A 19,468-nucleotide genomic window follows, 5' to 3' on the forward strand; every position below is an offset into this window, starting at 1 on the left:
AAGTTCCGGGTGCCCAATGTTCCCGGTATCCAAAGTTTCGTACGCCCAATGTTCTCTGCGCCCAATGTTCCCGACACCCAATGTTCTGGGTGTTCAATTGACGGTGCCCAATATGCGGCGCCCAATCTTCCCATTTGGAGCTCGACAGGGTACTAAAACCTCCATTCATTTGGGATTTTTCCAGAAATAAATGATCATTTTGTCATCAATGTTGTCTTTTCGCATAAATTTCGTTTCATTCCGGCAACTCTTTCTAGGTGCTTCGGGGTTTGTTTTCCTTTGTTATTAGATTGTATTATTGGCATTTTTTCCGGAATTGGAACATTTACGAGTATACGAGTGGATCTTATCTATCTAGCTATATACATATTTTTCTTCTGCAGGTCCAAATCTAGCAACAAGGAGTGCTACTTCCTGTTCTTTTCGAAACAGTTTTTCAACACCAATGCCGCAACGTTATGTGTCGTCTCCAATCATCCCCGCTCATGGAAATAGAGGCATGTCTCACAATCTTAAAACACCAGTGCTGAATAATAATCAATGGAGCTTTCAGCAAAATGATGGCTCTTCATTTGAAGAAGATTACAATGCAGCATATGAGTCGATGGATCATGATGGATGGGGTGAGTAAGTTAGTGCAACCATTTGTGTATATTCTCCTGATCAGTGAGCGACCCCAGATGTCTGATTTCGGGGGTAAATTATCTGTTAATGCTTTTCAATTTACTTGAGACACCAGAGTTTTTTGTTATAATTTTTACTGTGTTAATGCATTTATTTTTCAAACTTAAATATCAGTTTTAATGACTATAGAGGTGGTGGTGTGATGCAGGGGGCGGCTTATCAATCTCCCACATCTGGATAGGACGCTGGGTGAGTTGTGTAGAGATGCGTCGCGTCGTTGAAATTGGTATCTGTAGATAGCAGTACAATAGGGGAAGGTGGGGGACCTTGGGACACTTTTTAGTTAATGTTTTTTTTTTAAATAATTTTCAAATCAATTTTCTACAAACTTAGCTGAACATGTAATTCAGATATTTTTGCCTCAATTAAATTTTATTTTACTCCATTATTTCATCAAAATACATTTTCATAATAAAAATTAAAAAGTCATTACAATGTCCCAACCTGCCCCACTAGGTGGGGTACCTCAGGACACCAGCAAAAAAACTTAAATAAATAAAAAATACTAATCCTAATTGATTAAAAATGCTTTATTTACGAACTTACAACCCAACAAATTTCATTAGGTTTCATATTCAATTTAAATTTACTTACATACTGTCTTAAGAGTTCTTTTACTCAATCCATATGTTTTACAGCCTCTCTGAAATTTTATTACTAAGAACATTTTCTGTTGCTGTTTCAAGGTTCAAGGTTCATTTTTCATTTTTATTTAATTTAAACCCTTCATCAAATTTATAAAGTACAATGAAATAAGCTTTTTCTATACTGTACACTGTGTGTCCTAAACTGCCCCACTTATTTAGTTATTATGTATTAAATTTTTAAAAGTTTGACTTAGCAGTACAATACATTTTTTTAATCTTTAAATTATTATGAAAGCACATGTTTTAATTCCCATATGCTCCGATTTAAATTATTTCATTTCCTACTTGAAAATTTCAATAATGAAACCACCCATTAACGTTACTCTGAACCTCTGAAAACAGAGACAATTAGATTACTGCTTATCTTCTAATGTGAGAAATTCCAAAGTACACTGAAGAGTAGATCCTGCTGTCATCTACGAAGTCCTAAAAAAAAAAAAAAACCTAATTTCTGTTTACAAAATTACAAATGAAATTTATGGTGTCCCAAGGTAGGCCATGTCCCAAGGTGCCCCACCCTCCCCAAAGTACCGTTCGCAGTAGTATTATAGCAATGGCACAATGCCGTGAGCATCGTCTTGTGTTGGAGAGAAGTATATTCGTAATGGTGGTTTTTTTTATTTCTGTGGTTTCATTTCCAGTGGGAACCTGTGGGTGGCTCTAAAGTCGGATACCCAAACAGGAATTTGTTCTTTTTGGAACAAAATCATGTTGGTCAAATTGGAACCGAACGCAAAATTCTTGCTGAGTCGTGATCAAAAACCACCATTACGAATATACTCCTCCGCAACACATTACAATGCTCACCGTGTCATGCCATTGCTATTACTGCTATCTATACAGATACCACTCCCAACGATGTGTCCTCTCCAAAATGTGGGAGATTGATATACCGCACCCTGTATTACACAACTTCTGGTCAAAGTTCAAACTGATGTTTAAATTTGAAGAGAGTAAATACATAAACAATACCATTAAATTAAAAAAATAGTTACTCTGTTGTCTCAAGTAAATTGAAAAGTACGAATAGATAATTTACCCTCGAAATCGGACAGCATGGGTCAAAAAAAAAAAAAAAAAAAAAAAAAAAAAAAATCAGCGAAGAAAAGTTATTTATTGTTTTAAAGAATGGCAAAATTACACAACAATTACAGTCGAATCTCGTGAACTCGAAGCTTATAACTCGAATATTCCTTTATCTCAAAGTTTTCATCGGAACTCAAACTCTTCAGACTGTTGTAAAAACTTCCTATAGCTCAAACTATCAATAACTCGAAAGTTTCATCCGGTTCCTTGGGACTTCGAGTTATCGAGAGCTAACTATTTTTATTGAAGTTTTCAGAGAAGAGAAGCAGCTTAATAATGTCTCTCTCATTTGAATTTCAGGGCCCTCGGCATACCAGAGCTCTAGAACCTTACCGAACGTGACACCAGGACCAGAAAGTGCGTTTTTTATGCCAAGAAAGGAGCAGGGGCTACAGGAGATGTATACGTACGGCGATCGGCACGTTGATAACGATGAAATGAATTATGCTAACAATAATGAAAAATTTTATTTCAAGAAGGGTGAAGACTTCTACAACCGACAAAGCAATTCAAAAAGAAAGTAATTTGCTTTTCCATTTAAATTCAGATTTAGAGTTTGTTGGAAACATTAAAATTTTTTTGGGGGTGTTTAAATGTAAAGGTACCAAACGTCACAATTTGTGTATGCCACCGCAATGGGATAACGTAGTAAGACATCTAGGGATGCGATTGGAGCATCCAGCGTGTATCGAACCCTGCACGGACGCTCACATGCGCAGGAGACATCAAAGGCCCTTACAAAGAGCGTCGTCCAATAGACCATCTTTTTCGACGCACGAGGTTTACTAGTTGAATTCCTTGAGCATAGGAGAATTATTAACTTCGATCTGTACTGTGAGGCACTTCAAGGCCTACGCAGGTTCATCAAGAGCAAAAGATCAATGCTGCTCACGAAGAGTACCACTGCTCCGCGATGACGCGCGTTCGCACGTGTCAAAGTTCAAACAGGCGGCACTAGCCAAATTCAAGCAGGAGCAACTTGACGATCCGCCCTACAGTCCGGACATGTCGCTCTGCGATTTCCGTTTGTTCGATCCTTTGAATAAGCGTCAGAAAGAAGAGCGCTTGAACTCGGATGACGAACTCAAGAACACTCTGAAGGACTGAGTCTCGTTACAGCCACATAAATTCTGGGAACAAGGAATCCTTCGGTTAGTTAATCAGTGGGATCGTGGTGCTCAGGCCTATGGTGCATACTTTGAATAAAGTGTTCATTTAGACCCACAGAATCGTTTGGTACCCTTTTCATTTGAACACCCCTTATATAAAGTAAAGTTCTATTTACTATAACTTCTATAAAATGAAAATATATTTTAATAAGTTCATAGTTAGAATTACTCCGTTTACAAAGTCGAAAATAAATCTTAAAAATTTGATCTTTCATCTTAATTTAACGTGAGCAGGCAAATTGCATAACTCGTCAAATCTAATGTTCAAAACTTGTATAGTAAATTGAAACAATCTTTTAAGACGTTTTAGTAGCACGAGAACATTAAAGACTTTTTGAAGAGTAAAAATATTGTAATTTTGTTGCGTCAAAGTTTCAATATTTATAGTATTTTACGAACTGTGTTATTCAATAAAGCAGATTTGATTTAATAGGTTCTGCTTGTGTTTAGGCAAACGAAAGCGTTTTGCATCTTAGCGGGAGATCATTTCTGTTTCACCTGAAGATTTCAAGTCGTAAGAGGGTTTAGTAAAAAATCTTGTAACACTACAAATCTTGTTCCAATAGAAGAGAGAATATGTGTACGAGAGACCGCGAAAACAGCTTCATATCGCCCAGAAAGGGCTAAGTTTGACAATGGGGTATCGTTACCGAAATTTAGAAGTATTTTTTTCTGAAAGAGCACGCTTAAAAATACTGGATTTGACTATTTAAAAAAAAATGACAAAGTTGAAAATTTTTCAACAATTATTTTAATTGGTGGGCAGATTTAATTTTATTTTTTACGCTTCTGAACATGACATCACAAGTGATGAAATGCCATTCACTGATGATATTAGCGCAGAGCGCAATATTTAATTCGCTTCTTTACTCACATGAAATGGCAACGATAGGGTTGATAGCAAGCGCAGAGCTCATTATAAAATTCGCTTCTTTAATGGGGTTGTTTCCATCAGTCAAAAGTACTACTTTTAGTTACTAAAGTTGATAGAATGAGCAAAAAATAAATAAATAAATAAATAAATGAAAAAAAAAATAAATAAAATTAATTTGAATTCTGAAATTTTGAATTCAAATTATGTTTTTCGCAATCACGAGTTGCGACAGGACTCGTGGAGACTCATTGGAGTTAGTTTCTAGAAACAGCTCCTGTCCCCCCCCCCCAAACCTGCCTCTCCTCCTGGGCGGTTACGTGTGCATAGTTGTGTGTTAAGTGTGTAGGCTTGTGTGTGTGCGTAGACCTGTGTATATGCACGTAGGCGTGTGTGTGTGTATATGTGTGAGTGTGTGAGCGTGCGTGTGTGTAGGACATGGACGCCTTCGACCAGGAGAAGCGGAGAGCTCAGGACCGGAGCAGCCGCGCCGCGCTGCCTGCAGACGACGGTGGGCGGTGGTGCTGCAGAAGCTTCTGGTCCAAGCTGAAAAAGGCACGGAACATCAAAAACAGTCAAATGATAACAATAAGCAATCGTGATTGCTCAAAAAAAAAAAAAAAAAATGTCATGGGGTAAGGAAAATATTTTATCTTCAAAACATTTAATTTTTTATTATTGTTTTTAAATTTCCAATTTTTCAAACAAGGCTTGGCCTTTATGACGTCACAATTGATTAACTTTGAACCACACTCCACTGGTGAGCTGAATGGTTACGCTTGCGTTTCCATCTTATGAAAATTCAGAATATTACGTTCAGTACACTATAACTCTTAGACATCCCTAAATTTTTCTGATTATTTGCTTAAATGGGATCCAGACTCGATGACCTTTATTAGCATCCCACGTACACCCAACTTTTTCTTTCGCTGAAATAGATCACTTGGAGACTGGCAAGTATCCCTGAGGATTCATGCGGGCCACTCTAGGAACCACTGCTCTGAAATACACGTGCATGTCTTATTGACTTTGGTTGTGTTCTCTTATGAACAATACAATACATCATGGGCGCCCACAAGGGGGGGGGGCAGAAGGGGATCTGACTACCAAACGGCACGAACTTGAGGGTCACAGATCTGGACGAAGTTCTGGATTTAGGTTAATTCCCACTAGATATGAACCCAGGTGAAGCGGTTTGACTGCATAGGCCCTAGTTTGGCTCCAACGGGGGTCCAAAGTAGTTATTTGTGTCCAGAAAAGCAATGTTTTTTCCTTTGGCATCAGACTTTTTTTTTTACTCTTTTTTGGCATTTGCATTGCAGTATGAGCCAATTAAATGCATTCAGAACACAGAATAAATCTCCCCTCCCTTTATTCGTCGTACTGAAAAGAGACGCCGTATGTCTTGGAAGGCAGATATTGTCCCAAAGTTTCCTATTTCAATAAAACTCCATTGCAATTCTCCGAATTTCTGTAAATTAGTGTGGTACAGACGGCAAAAACTTGAGGAACGCGAATCTGGATAAACTTCTGGATTTAGGTCAATTCGTACTAGATATGAGCCCGAGTAATATAGTATGAGTGCATTGACTCTAGTTCGGGTGCAAGGAGGTTCTAAATTTGCTTGTTTGGCTTCGAAACTGCGATAGTGTTTTCTTTGAAATTTTTTAACTTGGCACAATATTTGCTCTCCTAACATCTGTCGCGTCTCTTGTTAGTACAACGTAGGGGCAGTGAAATTTACTCTATACTGTGAATGCATTCAGTTATGCGATACTGCAATGCAATATCAAGAAAAGGTTTATTTCGAAGGAAAACCATTGCTTTTCTGGAGCCAAACTAGAAACTTTGGACCCCCATTACGACCGAACTAGGGCCTATGCAGTCAAACCGCTTCACCTGGGTTCATATCTAGTGGGAATTAACCTAAATCCAAAATTTCGTCCAGATCTGTGACCCTCAAGTTCGTGCCGTTTGGTAGTGAGCTTCCCGCAGGACATAGGTTCAGGTACTGTCAATTTTTAAATAAAGTTTGAGCATAAATGTAATTCAAAAAAATTCAACATAAGCTATTATTGGGGGGAGGGGGGGGGGCTTAAAATCTTAACTACTTTTCTGTTTTTCAAATTTTAATCAGCAATGGTTTTGCTTTTTGAATGATAGAATAACAAAATTCCACCTGACTTTAGAAGAAAACAAAAATATGGATAGTATTAAGATGATTAATGTCCGTCGAATTTCAAAACAGAATATTTTCACGAATCTAATTTTCATTAAGAAGAAAGAGAAAGTAAGAGCCTTTTTTCTTTAAATTAACGCCTTGAAACATGTAAATTTTCTCAGACCCCTCTAAAATTACACGTATGGAAGCCTATGCAATACAGGGTTTCATCACGTGACCTTACTACCAAACGGCATGACTTCGAGGGTCACGGATTTGAACAAAATTTGAGATATAGGTCTATTCCAACTAGTCCAAAGTTGATAATTTGAACCCAGAAATGCAATGGAATTTCCTTTAAAATTACCATTTTTATCTCTTTTTCTGCAATTGTACTGCAGAATGAGCCGTTTGCATGCTTATCTTTGAATTAATTACGTTGAATACTAGTTTTTAATAAGCTGTTCTCAAATTCCAATTGGCTCCTACTTTTAATTTTAATAACTTGAATGCCAAAATAACATAGTAACAGGATATTTATCGTTTGCAAATGAAACTAATTATTTTCATTTTATATCAATCGTTTGCTAGTAACAAATATTTATCGTTTGCTAATAAAAACATTTACTTTAACTGGATATTTATTGTCTGCTATCAAAGATGTCCCACATTGATAAGCAAAAAATGGGAGAAGAGAAAACACTCTGATTTATTGCACATGACACACAAAAGAACGAAAATAAAAGATTGTTTCGACTTTTCAACAAACTTAGATCATGCCCATAAATAAATACGTGTCCTCCCTTATACTCAATTTACTAACAAAAAGATGAAAAAGATGTTGGGAGATTGAACATAGTGTCGAGTTAAGAAACTCCAATGGAAACGCCATTGCATTTCTGGGGCCAAACTAGCAACTTTGGACCTTCGTTGCAGAGAAACTAGGGCCTATGCAGTCAAACCGCTTTACCTGCACTCATATCTAGTGAGACTGGACCTATAGCTGGAATTTTATCAAAATCCGTGACCCTCAAGGTCGTGCCGCTTGGTCGTTAGCTCATGAATTTTGTTTGTAAAATAAATTTTAAAACTATGATTTTTTTTCTTAAAACTACTGTAACGGAATATTCCACATGTTTTGTTTCAGAAATGAGTATTTACCACAGAGGAATGAAACTTTTAACGCAAAGAAGGCGCAGACAAATGCCATCAACAAGCCTGTCCCAAATCAGATACCTCTGTTGAAAACTCCCGTTTTGAAATATCAACAGGCAAATGCAGAATCGGCCCGCAATAAGAAGATACAAAATTCTATGCGTCAAACCACGTTGACCACAGACACGTCGAAAGGACTTGGCTTCAAACTGGAAAAGGCTAACAAAGAAAATAATATGAATGATATCGATGGTGATGCAATGGTGAGTACGTTTTTTCAAATTAAATAGTATTTACACAAATAATCATATTGCAATACAAGTTTGAGTGACGTTTTTACACATGGCCGCCGATTGGTGGCAGAAAAGAAGGAAAATGTCAAAGGATGCCCATAAACTAGAATAAAGAAAAAAATATCTAATTTTCCAAAGTAGTTATACAATTCACATACGACGTATGTGAGTTGGGCCCTCAATCGTTCTCCACTCTGCCCGATTCACTTCACTCCAAAGGGAATCAAGGCCTTAGTGCAACGATAAACTCTGAAGATTATTTATTTTTTGCTAGCAAATGAACTGTAGTGCATTCAGGGAGAAATGATAGCAGAAATGAACCAAAAGGGTTGCTGTGTTTGGTGTCAACATTTGCCACTTTCATTGGATTGGTGATTCTGTTCATAAACATTTCACTCGTCTGATTGGCGCTGTTTTCAATCATCCCAGTGCTAATCAGACAACGGTATCGCCAAGTTTCACGTTGCTTTGTATACAGGGTCCATTATGAAAGTAATGAGCATTTACTGGCAAACTATATTTATTGATCGTAATTTGTATAAATGTTCAATATTCTTCAAAATACATTATTCCTGCATCAATACACTTGCGGAGACGTGTTTGCTACGCCTGAAAGGCACCCTGAAACTCTTCCAAGGGAATGCCTCTCAGGAACGTTGTAACATGGTGTTGGATGTTTCCCAAGGTTCCCCAATGTTTTCCTTTCTTCTCTCTCTCTCTCTCTCTTGAGTCGCGGAAACAAAAAGAAGTCACATGAAGCTAAGTAGGGACTGTAAGGTGGTGAGGGATTACCGGGGACATCCATAACTGGGTTCGTCGGCGACCTCCTCCTGGCTCTCTTTGAATGCCTTGTGCCACTTCCCAGACTGTGATCTTGAAATGCAATCGTCCTTGAAGGCTTCTTGCAGCATCTGGAATGTTTCGGTTGCATTTTTTCCAAACCTCACGCAAAACTTTATGGCGTGTCATTGTTCAAGCGAACGCTCCATTGCGTTATGTTACAAAAGTTGAAAACATACTTCAAGCGGAGCACTTATCTCCGCTCACACTGCTCGAAAGCAACTAACGACTGGATGCATTGAAAGGGCATATCCCGCACCACCTTTCCCAGCCGGTTTTACCGTGCTGCCATCTATCGTCGCGTCACAATAACATTATGCTCATTACTTTCATAATGGACCCTGTACATCACTCTTCGCTGAATGCGCTATAAGGCTGATTCACTCGGGGGTGAAGCGAAATTAGACTAGCGGGGATGGAGATATTGTGGGATGAGGAGGAAGGGCGCGTATTCCATTTCTTTTTGTTGAGATCCCACTACTATATGTGTGGATGTAGAAAAAACTTTTTTTATGTATATAAATTACGCTGTTTAATCAAATGTGTTTTTTCTTTATTTCGATTCAAAACAGACAAGTTTTTTTCTTTATGACAAGCGAATGTGCAAATCCACCACCGCTAACATTCAGTATATCGTCGCCTCAGAGCAACAGTAAGATATCTAATCCCAGAAATAACACTAAGATATCTTACTGTTGCTCTAAGGCGATGATATGGTCATCTGTTTGTGACACTCAATTCCTTTGAATTTTTAAAATTTTCAAATAGTGTTGGTCCAGATTGATCGAATAAATATGTTTCGTCATTATTGCATCATTGAGAACATTTTATTTGTTTCTTGAAATGCGAGTAAGTTCTATTTGTACCCGCCATTCGATCGTCTTTTTGCTTTCAAGGTTCTCACGCTGCCAAATCCTTATATATTATTTCTGTAGCCTGTTTTTGGTTTCTACGCCAGATTTTCCTCAATTCTTGATCGATTTCTTTGAATTACGCCTTATTTTAAAGCTTATGGTGCTGGCTACTGACGAAAAATAGACCCACGGTCTAAAAATTGTTTTTTTCAGCCGAAAAACCTGTTTTAAAGAACCAGAATGAGGTTTTCGGTTAAACTTATAACTTTAATTCGCGCGATGACCGACAGAGCTGAATAGCTTGATCGGCAGAGCGTTCTCTTCGTAACCAGGAGAATGCGTGTTCGGGCCCACGTCCGGACAATCTGCAACAAAAAATTAGAGAAATATCGCGTATTACATGAACCCTTAATTAAGTGAATAACAGTTATGAAGGAATAGAATAAGTAAGAAGGAAACGCTCCTTGCTGATATGAAAACTTGAAGTGACTTTGTGCTAAATTACTTCGGAATTGTACGGTTTTTTTTTTCTTTTTAAGCTTTGGCTCTGGTAAGAAAATTAAAGCATAATGTAAGCGAAAATATAAGTAACAGGTTTAAGATTTCAGACTACAATAGAATTGTTTTTTGTTCAGAAAAAAAAATAATAAATCGTATATTGAAATATATATTCTTCTAATGAGTTTTTGACTCTTTGTACAAATAAAAAAATTACTACCTATATTTGAAGGGTAAAATATATATTTTTTCTTCTTTTTGCAAAAAAACAAATAGCTTATCACATTTTTACTACATTCGAAAAGCTACGCTTAAAAAAGAGCATAGTTTAATTTATTTTGTATTTTAACCGTGCTGTTAAATGATGAACACGTGCTGCCATCTAAGTCATAACGGTTCAAGCAGCCTGCATTAATAAATTGTAAAAATTTTCAAAAATAAAACCATTTTTCTTCAATATCTTATCTTATATATTATTCCCCTCTCATTTTAAAACTTATCAGGCTGGCTAATGACGAAAAATAGACTTACGGTCGAAAAATCAAGTTTTTGAAAACACCCCTTGCTGTTTCAAAACCTTAATGCCTGCAGTTCTTATGATTTTTTTTTTTTTCAGTAAAGTTCTAATGAAGTTTTCCAATTTTTTACGTCGCTTTCGGTAAAAAAAAAAAAAAAAAAAGTGTGTGTGTGTGTTCATATTTTAATAAAGCTAAAAAGCTACGGGACTTAGTTGTTCGGTTAAACTGATAAGTTTTTTTCGGTAGAGCGTTCGGCTATAAACTATCTGAACTTCGGGCAAGCTTGGGCTGTCCGACATAATATCAAATTTATATTAGTATTACGCATTCCATATACACATAACATATACACGTAATAAAATAAATGCAGTGGGAATGCTATTTGGTGTTTTGACTCCTTTATGCAGGCTGCAGTTATCATTCGGATAAGTTGACTGTTAATCGAAAGGTGTTTTTCCCTTTTTTTAAGCTTTGACTACATCCAGACCACTCAGCATAATGTAAGCATAAAAAAGTATTAAAATTACCTAAAGGAAATCCTTTTTGCGCAGAAAAACATTTTCATTGTATGCTGAAATGTAGATGTTTCTAATAGCAATGTTCGACCTTTTGTACAAGTGAAAAAATACTACGCCAAATTAAAACTACGAGTTTCACCCAGTAAACCTTTAATTTTTTATTCGCGCGAATACGATATAAAGCATTAAAATTATTATCAACTTCATTAGCAAGAAATCATTTTCTACTCCTCTGCTTTCTGCTGAAAAAAAAAAAAACATTTTGTCTACGTTCGAAAAATTACACTTAAAAAACGGACTCAATTCAACTGGTTTTGGTTCTGAATTTTAAGTGTTCGATTAAAAGAGAAACATGTGCGGGAATTTAAGCCGTAACGGTTAAAACAACCTTCTATGTGAAATAGTTCAATATTCAAAGATAAAAACACTTATTTTCAATCTAATTTATTACTTCTCTAGAATGTTTGTTTTAATCGCCACGTGAGATCTTCGTCATTCTTTATTCAAATTCCATGCTTTACGAATAATTTTAAATCGTATCATGCTGGTTAATGACAAAACATGGAAGCATGATCTTATTATTATTATTATTATATTTTTTTTTGGCAAAAAGCTTTTTTGCTGTTTTTTACTACGCATTCCTTCAATGAATAGCTTTCAAAAAGGAAGGCGCACACACTAGGTTTGTTGGGGGGTCGGGTTGTTAATCAGACTGGCGCCAATTCGAATCCGTGCCAATGAATATCTCTTTAATGTTTCTTTTTTTCCCGTCAGATGCTCACATGGGCAGGACTGTATTTGCCACAACCTGTTTTTTCATATGCACAATTATTGCTTTTTCACGAGTCACTACTCAGCCACACTTTTAATGATATTTATGTTTGCATGAAAAATATGTACGACCAAAAGGTGAGCGATGATCAAATTATCACAACGTTGTATTTAACGAGGTTTTGTTACTGATGTCTGTAAATTACATGCCTTCTCTTCTGCGCTTACTTTTTTTCGGTTCTTCTTCATAATGTTCTTTCTTTGAAAATTTTAAAGAGCGAAATGTCTTATGAAATGATTCGAAGCACAGTGCGGAGTTCCGCACGGGCCGACTAGTACTAAATGATATTCCGCTTAAGCTTGTGAGAAAGCAAAGTGGAACTTGCCTCAGGAAATTACAGATGGGTATACATCACGCCAGTGAATGAACACATCCTAGTATTTAAAATAATAATAATAAAGTTTCAAAAGTCTTTTTAGACGATTTTGCAGCAGTAACATCATTTTAACGCATAGAGAACGTAGTTTTTATCCACTGCTTACCAGGGAACCACACGAATTGTGCAATAATGAAAACAAAATCAAAATGGGTATCAGTCGAAAGATCATATTGAGGTATTTTTTGATGCAAAAGTTATCTGCCCTCGTGTCCTTGTTATCGCGATATGAGGTTTTAAAGTCTCTTGAAACTTTAAGAGAAGTGCCAAATTTAAGAACTTGACGAGTAATTGAAGATATGCCGCAATTTCACCGTCTGCATGTGGCAGGACTTTCATCTGCGAAGCATTAGAAATATGCCTCCCATTACCCACTTAAACTCGCTAAATTTGGGGACTTTTCTAGAAATTTTGGTACAATTTAAGCCTCTTTGTTAACGGCGATACGAGGGCAAAAAATGTATGTGTCTAGAAACATGTTTTACTTTTCTCTTTTGATTGCTACTTATTTAGAATTTTTCATCATTACACTATCTTACGGCTTCCTGGTAAGACGCGTTCATTTATTGGGCTTTTACACCGCATTTTCTTTTAACACTCGAGACCCGAAAATAATTAAAGCTGAACCATAAAAGTCCTCCCAGTGTTTGAGATGATGACACATGTTTCTAAAAATGTTTCAAATGAAACGAACCAAAATGTTACAGCTTTCAACTACATCATGACTTAATCAAAATGAAATAATATTTAAAGGCTCATTTACAGCTCATGCCAACTCAGGGACGGATCTACAGGGGGGCCATGGTCCCTCCCAAAGCCTTGCGATGGTAGGAATTTTTTTGAGAAAAAAAAAGAAAAAAATATTATGAGAAGATAACAAAATTTAACATTATAAATTAATTTAATTGTTTTGCTGAAAAAGAAGGATAGGCCTTAATTGGGAGATAAATTATATCCCTATCCTCAAAACAAAAATTTTATTTCAAAATTTTTCTCCATCTTTTACATCGTTTCTTGATTCCAACTACAGACACTTGGACGATCTCTAAATGCTGCTGTTCTCAGAGTATACCTATTGTTACCAAGACCAAAGAGAGCCTAAATTTTCGTTTCTATGGCTTTAATTTCGAAACTAGAGGGAGAACCCCCTTTTCCCATGCGTTTTCACAAATGCCTTATGTAGCAAAAAATTGCATTTTAAGTCTTTTATTTGGAAAAAATGTCAACGGAAACTAGCTTATCCAGCCCTTATCACTTAACTTGCTTAAAAGCAACTTAAATGACATTTTTTAGGTTTTCAATGACAAACGATTTTTGATAGGATCCCCTCCCTCCCTCCCTAGTTTATATCGTGATAATAGCTTTAAAAGGAGGTTTTTGGACGAGCTCACGAATCTTCCATCCCTTTCTAAAATATGCATAAATATAGTTAAAAATCGAATTTTTAGAGCCTCAAAAGCAAAATATTTCCAGGAAGGAAGGATTCTAGGCACCTTCACACTTCCTTTAATGTAAGCAAACATTACCTAAAGGTGCATTTTTAGGCTGGACAGCTGAAGAGCTGGAGAAGAGCACCCCTCCTCTTCTAACTTCTCGATGTATAATGACAGAATATTTTGGTTTCTAAGCTTTATTTTCAAAAAGTATTTTGAAAAAGTATTTTGAGGCTAGCGCCCGAAACCTGACCTTTCTCCGTACATCACCAAAAAAAGACAAAAAGCGTTTTTAGTTTCCTAATTTTCAAAAATTACTCGAAAATTCAAATTTTGAAACATTTTCGAGGGAGATTCCTAAATCCACCCCCTCACCTAATGTCTCGATACCCCGAAAATTGAGTTTTTAAAATTTTATTTTAATAAAATTTCTGGGGAGTTCGGAGTTTGTTCAAAAATTTCGGATGACCCCTCCCAAAACAATCGGCTGGATCCGCCACTGTCAACCTATACAAGTTTTTGATGGAGGAAAAAAAAAAAAGCAGTAAAAACTGGAATATCCCAAGAATAATCCGTTTCCGTCAGAAGACGTTCGATCCCTGTCGTCTTCTCATTGTTTTCGCTGTCGATGATTTGGAATCGGTCTTGAAGGGCCTCCTGTGCAAACATCGAGCCCCCCTCTCGCTTCACAATGGGAGTAAACAGCTCGGAGACGCATTTAATGGAGCACGGGCATCGTGACTGCTCTTGGATCACCAACGCGTGGGCAAACACCAGGAACCGGTAATTGCGCACTTCGGGAACACCGTAACGTCGCGCCTCCAGATTTTCGGCCTCTCCATGAATTAAACATGCGAAGCTATTATAACAGATAAGATCTTGGCATTCTTTTTATCCGCATCGTGTTGATTTAACCTCCTTGAGAGACGCGTTTCATGACGAAAACAGCGGTTTGATGGGCGTATTACTTAAGTGCCGAAGAATTAAATAGATCCATGCTTGAAGATGGCTGTTGTCCCTTCTCGAGGGTTCGAGTACAACACACTCAAATGCTTTGACTTTAGTCAAATCGTCAATAGATCACGTAAGAACTCTCTCGTGATCGTTCGAAACGAGCTGTAAATATGCGAGATAACATCTTGAATTTTCCAGCGAAAGACAGCTGCAGATAATTATATATGTTGCATTTCATTTCCATGGGCAAACATTCTACTCAAAGGCGCATTGACTGCTGGGTTGTAACTCTGAATTTGAAAATATACTACAAAATATATCTCTAGTTCTTGAAGCGAAAACCAGTTATAACTTTTTTTTGGGGGGGGGGGGGATACGGAAAAGTTCCTTTCATGTGAAGAGCAAATGTGAAGAGCAGCCTCTCTTAAAGTTCTAACCCCTTTCCCTTTAGGAAGTTGAACTGCTTTATCTGCTTTATCAGTCCCTGAAGCCAGAATTCACCACCTCTCCTATACATTGTTAAAAAATTAAATTTTATATTTCACCAAGAAATTGATTAAATATATCAATAATTTAGTTGCAATCATCATATTGAGATGTTTCTAGAATTTAATAGTACTTTTGCAAATACCATAAGGATAGTGAAATGTTGAACTAAATTCGTGGTGAAAGGTTGAACCACGTTTTAATTTTTCTCCAACAAAAAGTAGCTTTTGAAAAGCTGGCTGCGGGTTGTAACGAACCAGGAACTTATGATTATAAAGCCCGTATGCTATCCACCCAGCTAGTGGCATTATGTAGATTTCTGCTATTCGCGTCAAATGCCAAATACGCCGCCCCTATCAAGAATGGTTTTTTTAAACAGAATATTTTAAAGGCAAAACAATATTTACCCTCTTGAAACCCTTCTCCTTTGAAGAAAAAAAATAAAAGAAAATTCTTACAAACTAGAAAAGAAAATTTAATTGTAATAAAATGTTCTACATTTCCAAGAATCAATAATTATTAAATGAAACATTCTAAATGACTTTATTACATTTATAGTGCTTACCTTTTATCACAATCCTTTTTTCAGACTTTCAGCACTCATATGAAAATAAATGTCTAGTTTTATTTATTACTAGCGGCACCCCCACGGCTTTGCCCGTAGTAAAAAATAAAAAGGTCATTTGGTTCTCCTGTATATTTGCAAATAATGGATGATTAATTTCTCCGCCAATTTGCTATATTAATTTTTTTGCCCATGTTATGGTAATTTGCTCGTCACGTTATGATAATTTACTCGTTTATGTTACGATAATTTACTCGTCCATATCATGATAATTTGCTCGTCCATATCATGATAATTTGCTCGATAAAATGTTCTTAAAATTGGAATAAAAAAAGAACAAAATCGAATTTTCAAAAAATCGTTTCGAGGTGCTCACTCCCATATGCTTCGAACTAATTTTGTGCCAAATTTCATGCAAATCGACGAAAAATCTATGCGCACAACAGATATCCAGATATCCAGACACATAGACTTTCAGCTTTGTTATTAGTAGAGGATGCAAATAATCGAATAATTGGAATTTGCCATTTGTTTTCAACAATTTGAGTCCTGGGACTTCGATGGAGAGTGGTGGAGAATGTATTTTGCTTTTACGGAATAGCCAGTGCCGGATCTTCGATTTTTTTGCGATGACTTGCAACTGCCGTTCTTGCCCATTTTTTAAATTTTTATTTATCTATTTATTTTCAATTGTGGATATCAAGTTTTAATTTAAAAAAAAAGCAGAAGTAGGAAGAATTTACAAATTGGATGATAATTTTGATATTGATAAATTCTTAACTCGCGCAATTTATTGCTTGAAAGGAAAGATATATTACACATCAAAGTTACAAGTCCTATAAACGCAATTTTACTCTTTGGTTACAGCAGAGGAAGAATGGAAGTATCGAAGGTTCCGAAGGCCGATCTCCTCCAGAGAATTTTTCAAAATTCACATTAAAAACCCCAATTTTAAGCAACTTTTGGTAACGTCTCTTTTGGGAAAACTTGGTAATTGATGTTTCAAGACGCAGTTTAAAACTCTTTGGTGACATTAGGGCATCTGCTCTCCGCCGGAAATTTTTCCCCATTGAAACCTTAAACAGTTTTAGGTCATGTTTAGTAAACATAGAAGAAAGAGGTACAGTAATTGTTTTTCAAAACTGATGTCAATTTTTAGGGATTTTAGGCTATTTTTGGGAAAGAGGAGTTTAGGGGCTCGTTAGTAGAAGTTTCTAAAAGCGAAAATTTGCCTCTCTTTTGTGACGTTGAGAAAATGGAGGAGATTCACAAGCTTTTTCAACCAATTTTTTAACACTGAAGTCTGAAAAGGCAGTTGTAGTTGTAGGATTTTTACTGATGTTATTTGGAGGATGTTCTAGTAGCATAACGGCACCAAAATTGGAGTCACACTAATGTTCCCCAGAAAGTTTTTGAAATTTATGTGTTAAAACGCGACTTGAGGCTTTGTTTGGTAACGATAGAAGAAAGAGTGGACTTGGAGTTCAGAGTTCCAATTTTCTCCCGAAATATTTTTCTGAAACTGAAGTCTTTTTTGGAATATTATTCAGAAAGAAAGGTTCGGGGACTCCGGCTGAAATTTCTCAAAACGAAATTTTAAGCTATGTGGGGTGGGCTTTAGTGAAAGAGATAGGAGCTTCACACACATTAGCCCTCCCCGAAAAATTTTTGAAATTGAAGTTTTAAAGATGGATTTTGGAAAGTATTTGATCGTCAGGACGAAAATCAAGATGCGGGGACTAACTCAATTTTTTTGAGCAATCACGATTGCTTATTGCTTTCATTTGACTGTTTTTGGCGTCCTATCATTTTATTTTCTCACCGCCACCCGCCACCCTCAACCGGCTCCTCACGATGCTGCCCCTATAGCGAAAGCTGTTCTCCAGGTTGCATCCATGTCTTACACACACGCGCATACATACACAACTACACACACACACGCACACACACATACACACATAAATACATACACACACATACACCTATACGTACAAACACATACACACAAATACACAAACACATACACACAAATACACACACACATACACACACAAACACATACACACACGCATACATACAGACACCTACACACACACAAAAACATACACACACACAAACATATACACACACACATACACACAACTACCCACACATTCATGCCTGCACACAGACACAAACACACATGCCTACACACACATACACATACCCCCTACACACAAACACACATACCCCCCACACACAAACACACACGCGTACATACACACACTCCTGATTGCAAAAAACATAATTTGAATTCAAGATGTCAAAATTCAATTTTATTTTTTTAATAGAAGTGTTAAAAATGTAATTTTATGTTACCTGAAGGAGGGCATGGGCACTCTTCCTTGAAAAGTTTTTGAAATTAAAGGTCTGAAAATGTATTATGTTTAATGGCGTAAGGGAGATTTCGGGAGCTCTTCGTACCAGAAAACCTCACCATCAAGGAAATTCGAAAAAAATCGAAATTGGTAGCATTTGAAAGAGCATCGTAAAACATGTTTATGGCACAAAAATTACGTGACCTCGCCGACCCCGTTATCGAAATATGAGGTCTTAAAGTTAGTCGAAAGCTACTAGCAGTACCCGCACGGCGATGGCCGTGCTAAGAATTTAAAGGAAGTCCATTGAATGGGAAAACTCCACGCATCCCCTCCCCCCTTCTGATGTGAAATAATCACTTTTCTTCAACTAAAATGCGTACACACCTTTTTAAAAAGTCTATTAAAGTCTCTTTGGAATTTAAAACTACTAAAAGATTTAAACACATAAATATTAAAAGTAGCTTTAAAACTCAAAACAACCCTTCAACTGTATAGTTCATCGCTTTACGCGCCAAGCAACCACGCTACTGTAACCCTGCCTTTTAGCGAGTGAAGCGGCAATTAAAACTGTTTCGCCAAATAAACAATACTATAACAAAAACGTTATAAAGAACAATCACAATGGGATCGTTTCCAAAACTTTAAAAGTATTTTTTTCTGAAAGAGGATGCTTAAAAACATATTATCTGACCATTTTTTGATAAATTTGTTTACGTTTAATATTTAAAAAAAATACTTAAATCGGAGCACTTTCATTGTTTACGGCTTCTGCCGATGACATTACAAATGATGAAATGCCATTCAGTGTTGCCATTCACAGTGCAAAATATTTAATTCGCATCTTTACTCAAGTACATTGGCAGCGATATGGTTGGTAGCAAGCGTACAGCGTAATTTTAATTCGCTGCTTGATTAACGTAGTAGAAAGATGCGGCAAAGTGCATCATTTGTGACTTCATCAAGAACACGTCTTGTTTGAAACATCGGAAATTTTGAAAAATTAATGTAAAACAAACTGTTGAGAAAATGGAAGTATTTTCTGGGTCCATGTTTTTTTTTTTTTTTTTTTTGCTCATTCTATCCATTTCAATGACTAAAAGTAGTACTTTTGACTGAAGGAAACCACCCCATTGAATAGTACGACAGATCAAATTATTTACTTAGATAA

The 19,468-nt window shown here is 36.5% G+C and overlaps 1 protein-coding gene across 1 annotated transcript in view; it reads left to right on the forward strand.

Moving 5' to 3' along the window:
• The first annotated feature begins 389 nt into the window (after nt 1-389).
• Nucleotides 390-19,468, forward strand: part of LOC129217455 (uncharacterized) — a 31,470-nt gene continuing 12,391 nt past the window's right edge. The window contains exons 1-3 of the mRNA XM_054851755.1: nt 390-623; nt 2,718-2,937; nt 7,766-8,036. Coding sequence (XP_054707730.1) covers nt 446-623; nt 2,718-2,937; nt 7,766-8,036 — 669 coding nt within the window. The 5' untranslated portion in view covers nt 390-445. The remainder of the gene's footprint in view (nt 624-2,717; nt 2,938-7,765; nt 8,037-19,468) is intronic.

This window comes from Uloborus diversus, chromosome 2 (assembly GCF_026930045.1).
Source record: "Uloborus diversus isolate 005 chromosome 2, Udiv.v.3.1, whole genome shotgun sequence".
Taxonomy (NCBI): Eukaryota; Metazoa; Arthropoda; class Arachnida; order Araneae; family Uloboridae; genus Uloborus; species Uloborus diversus.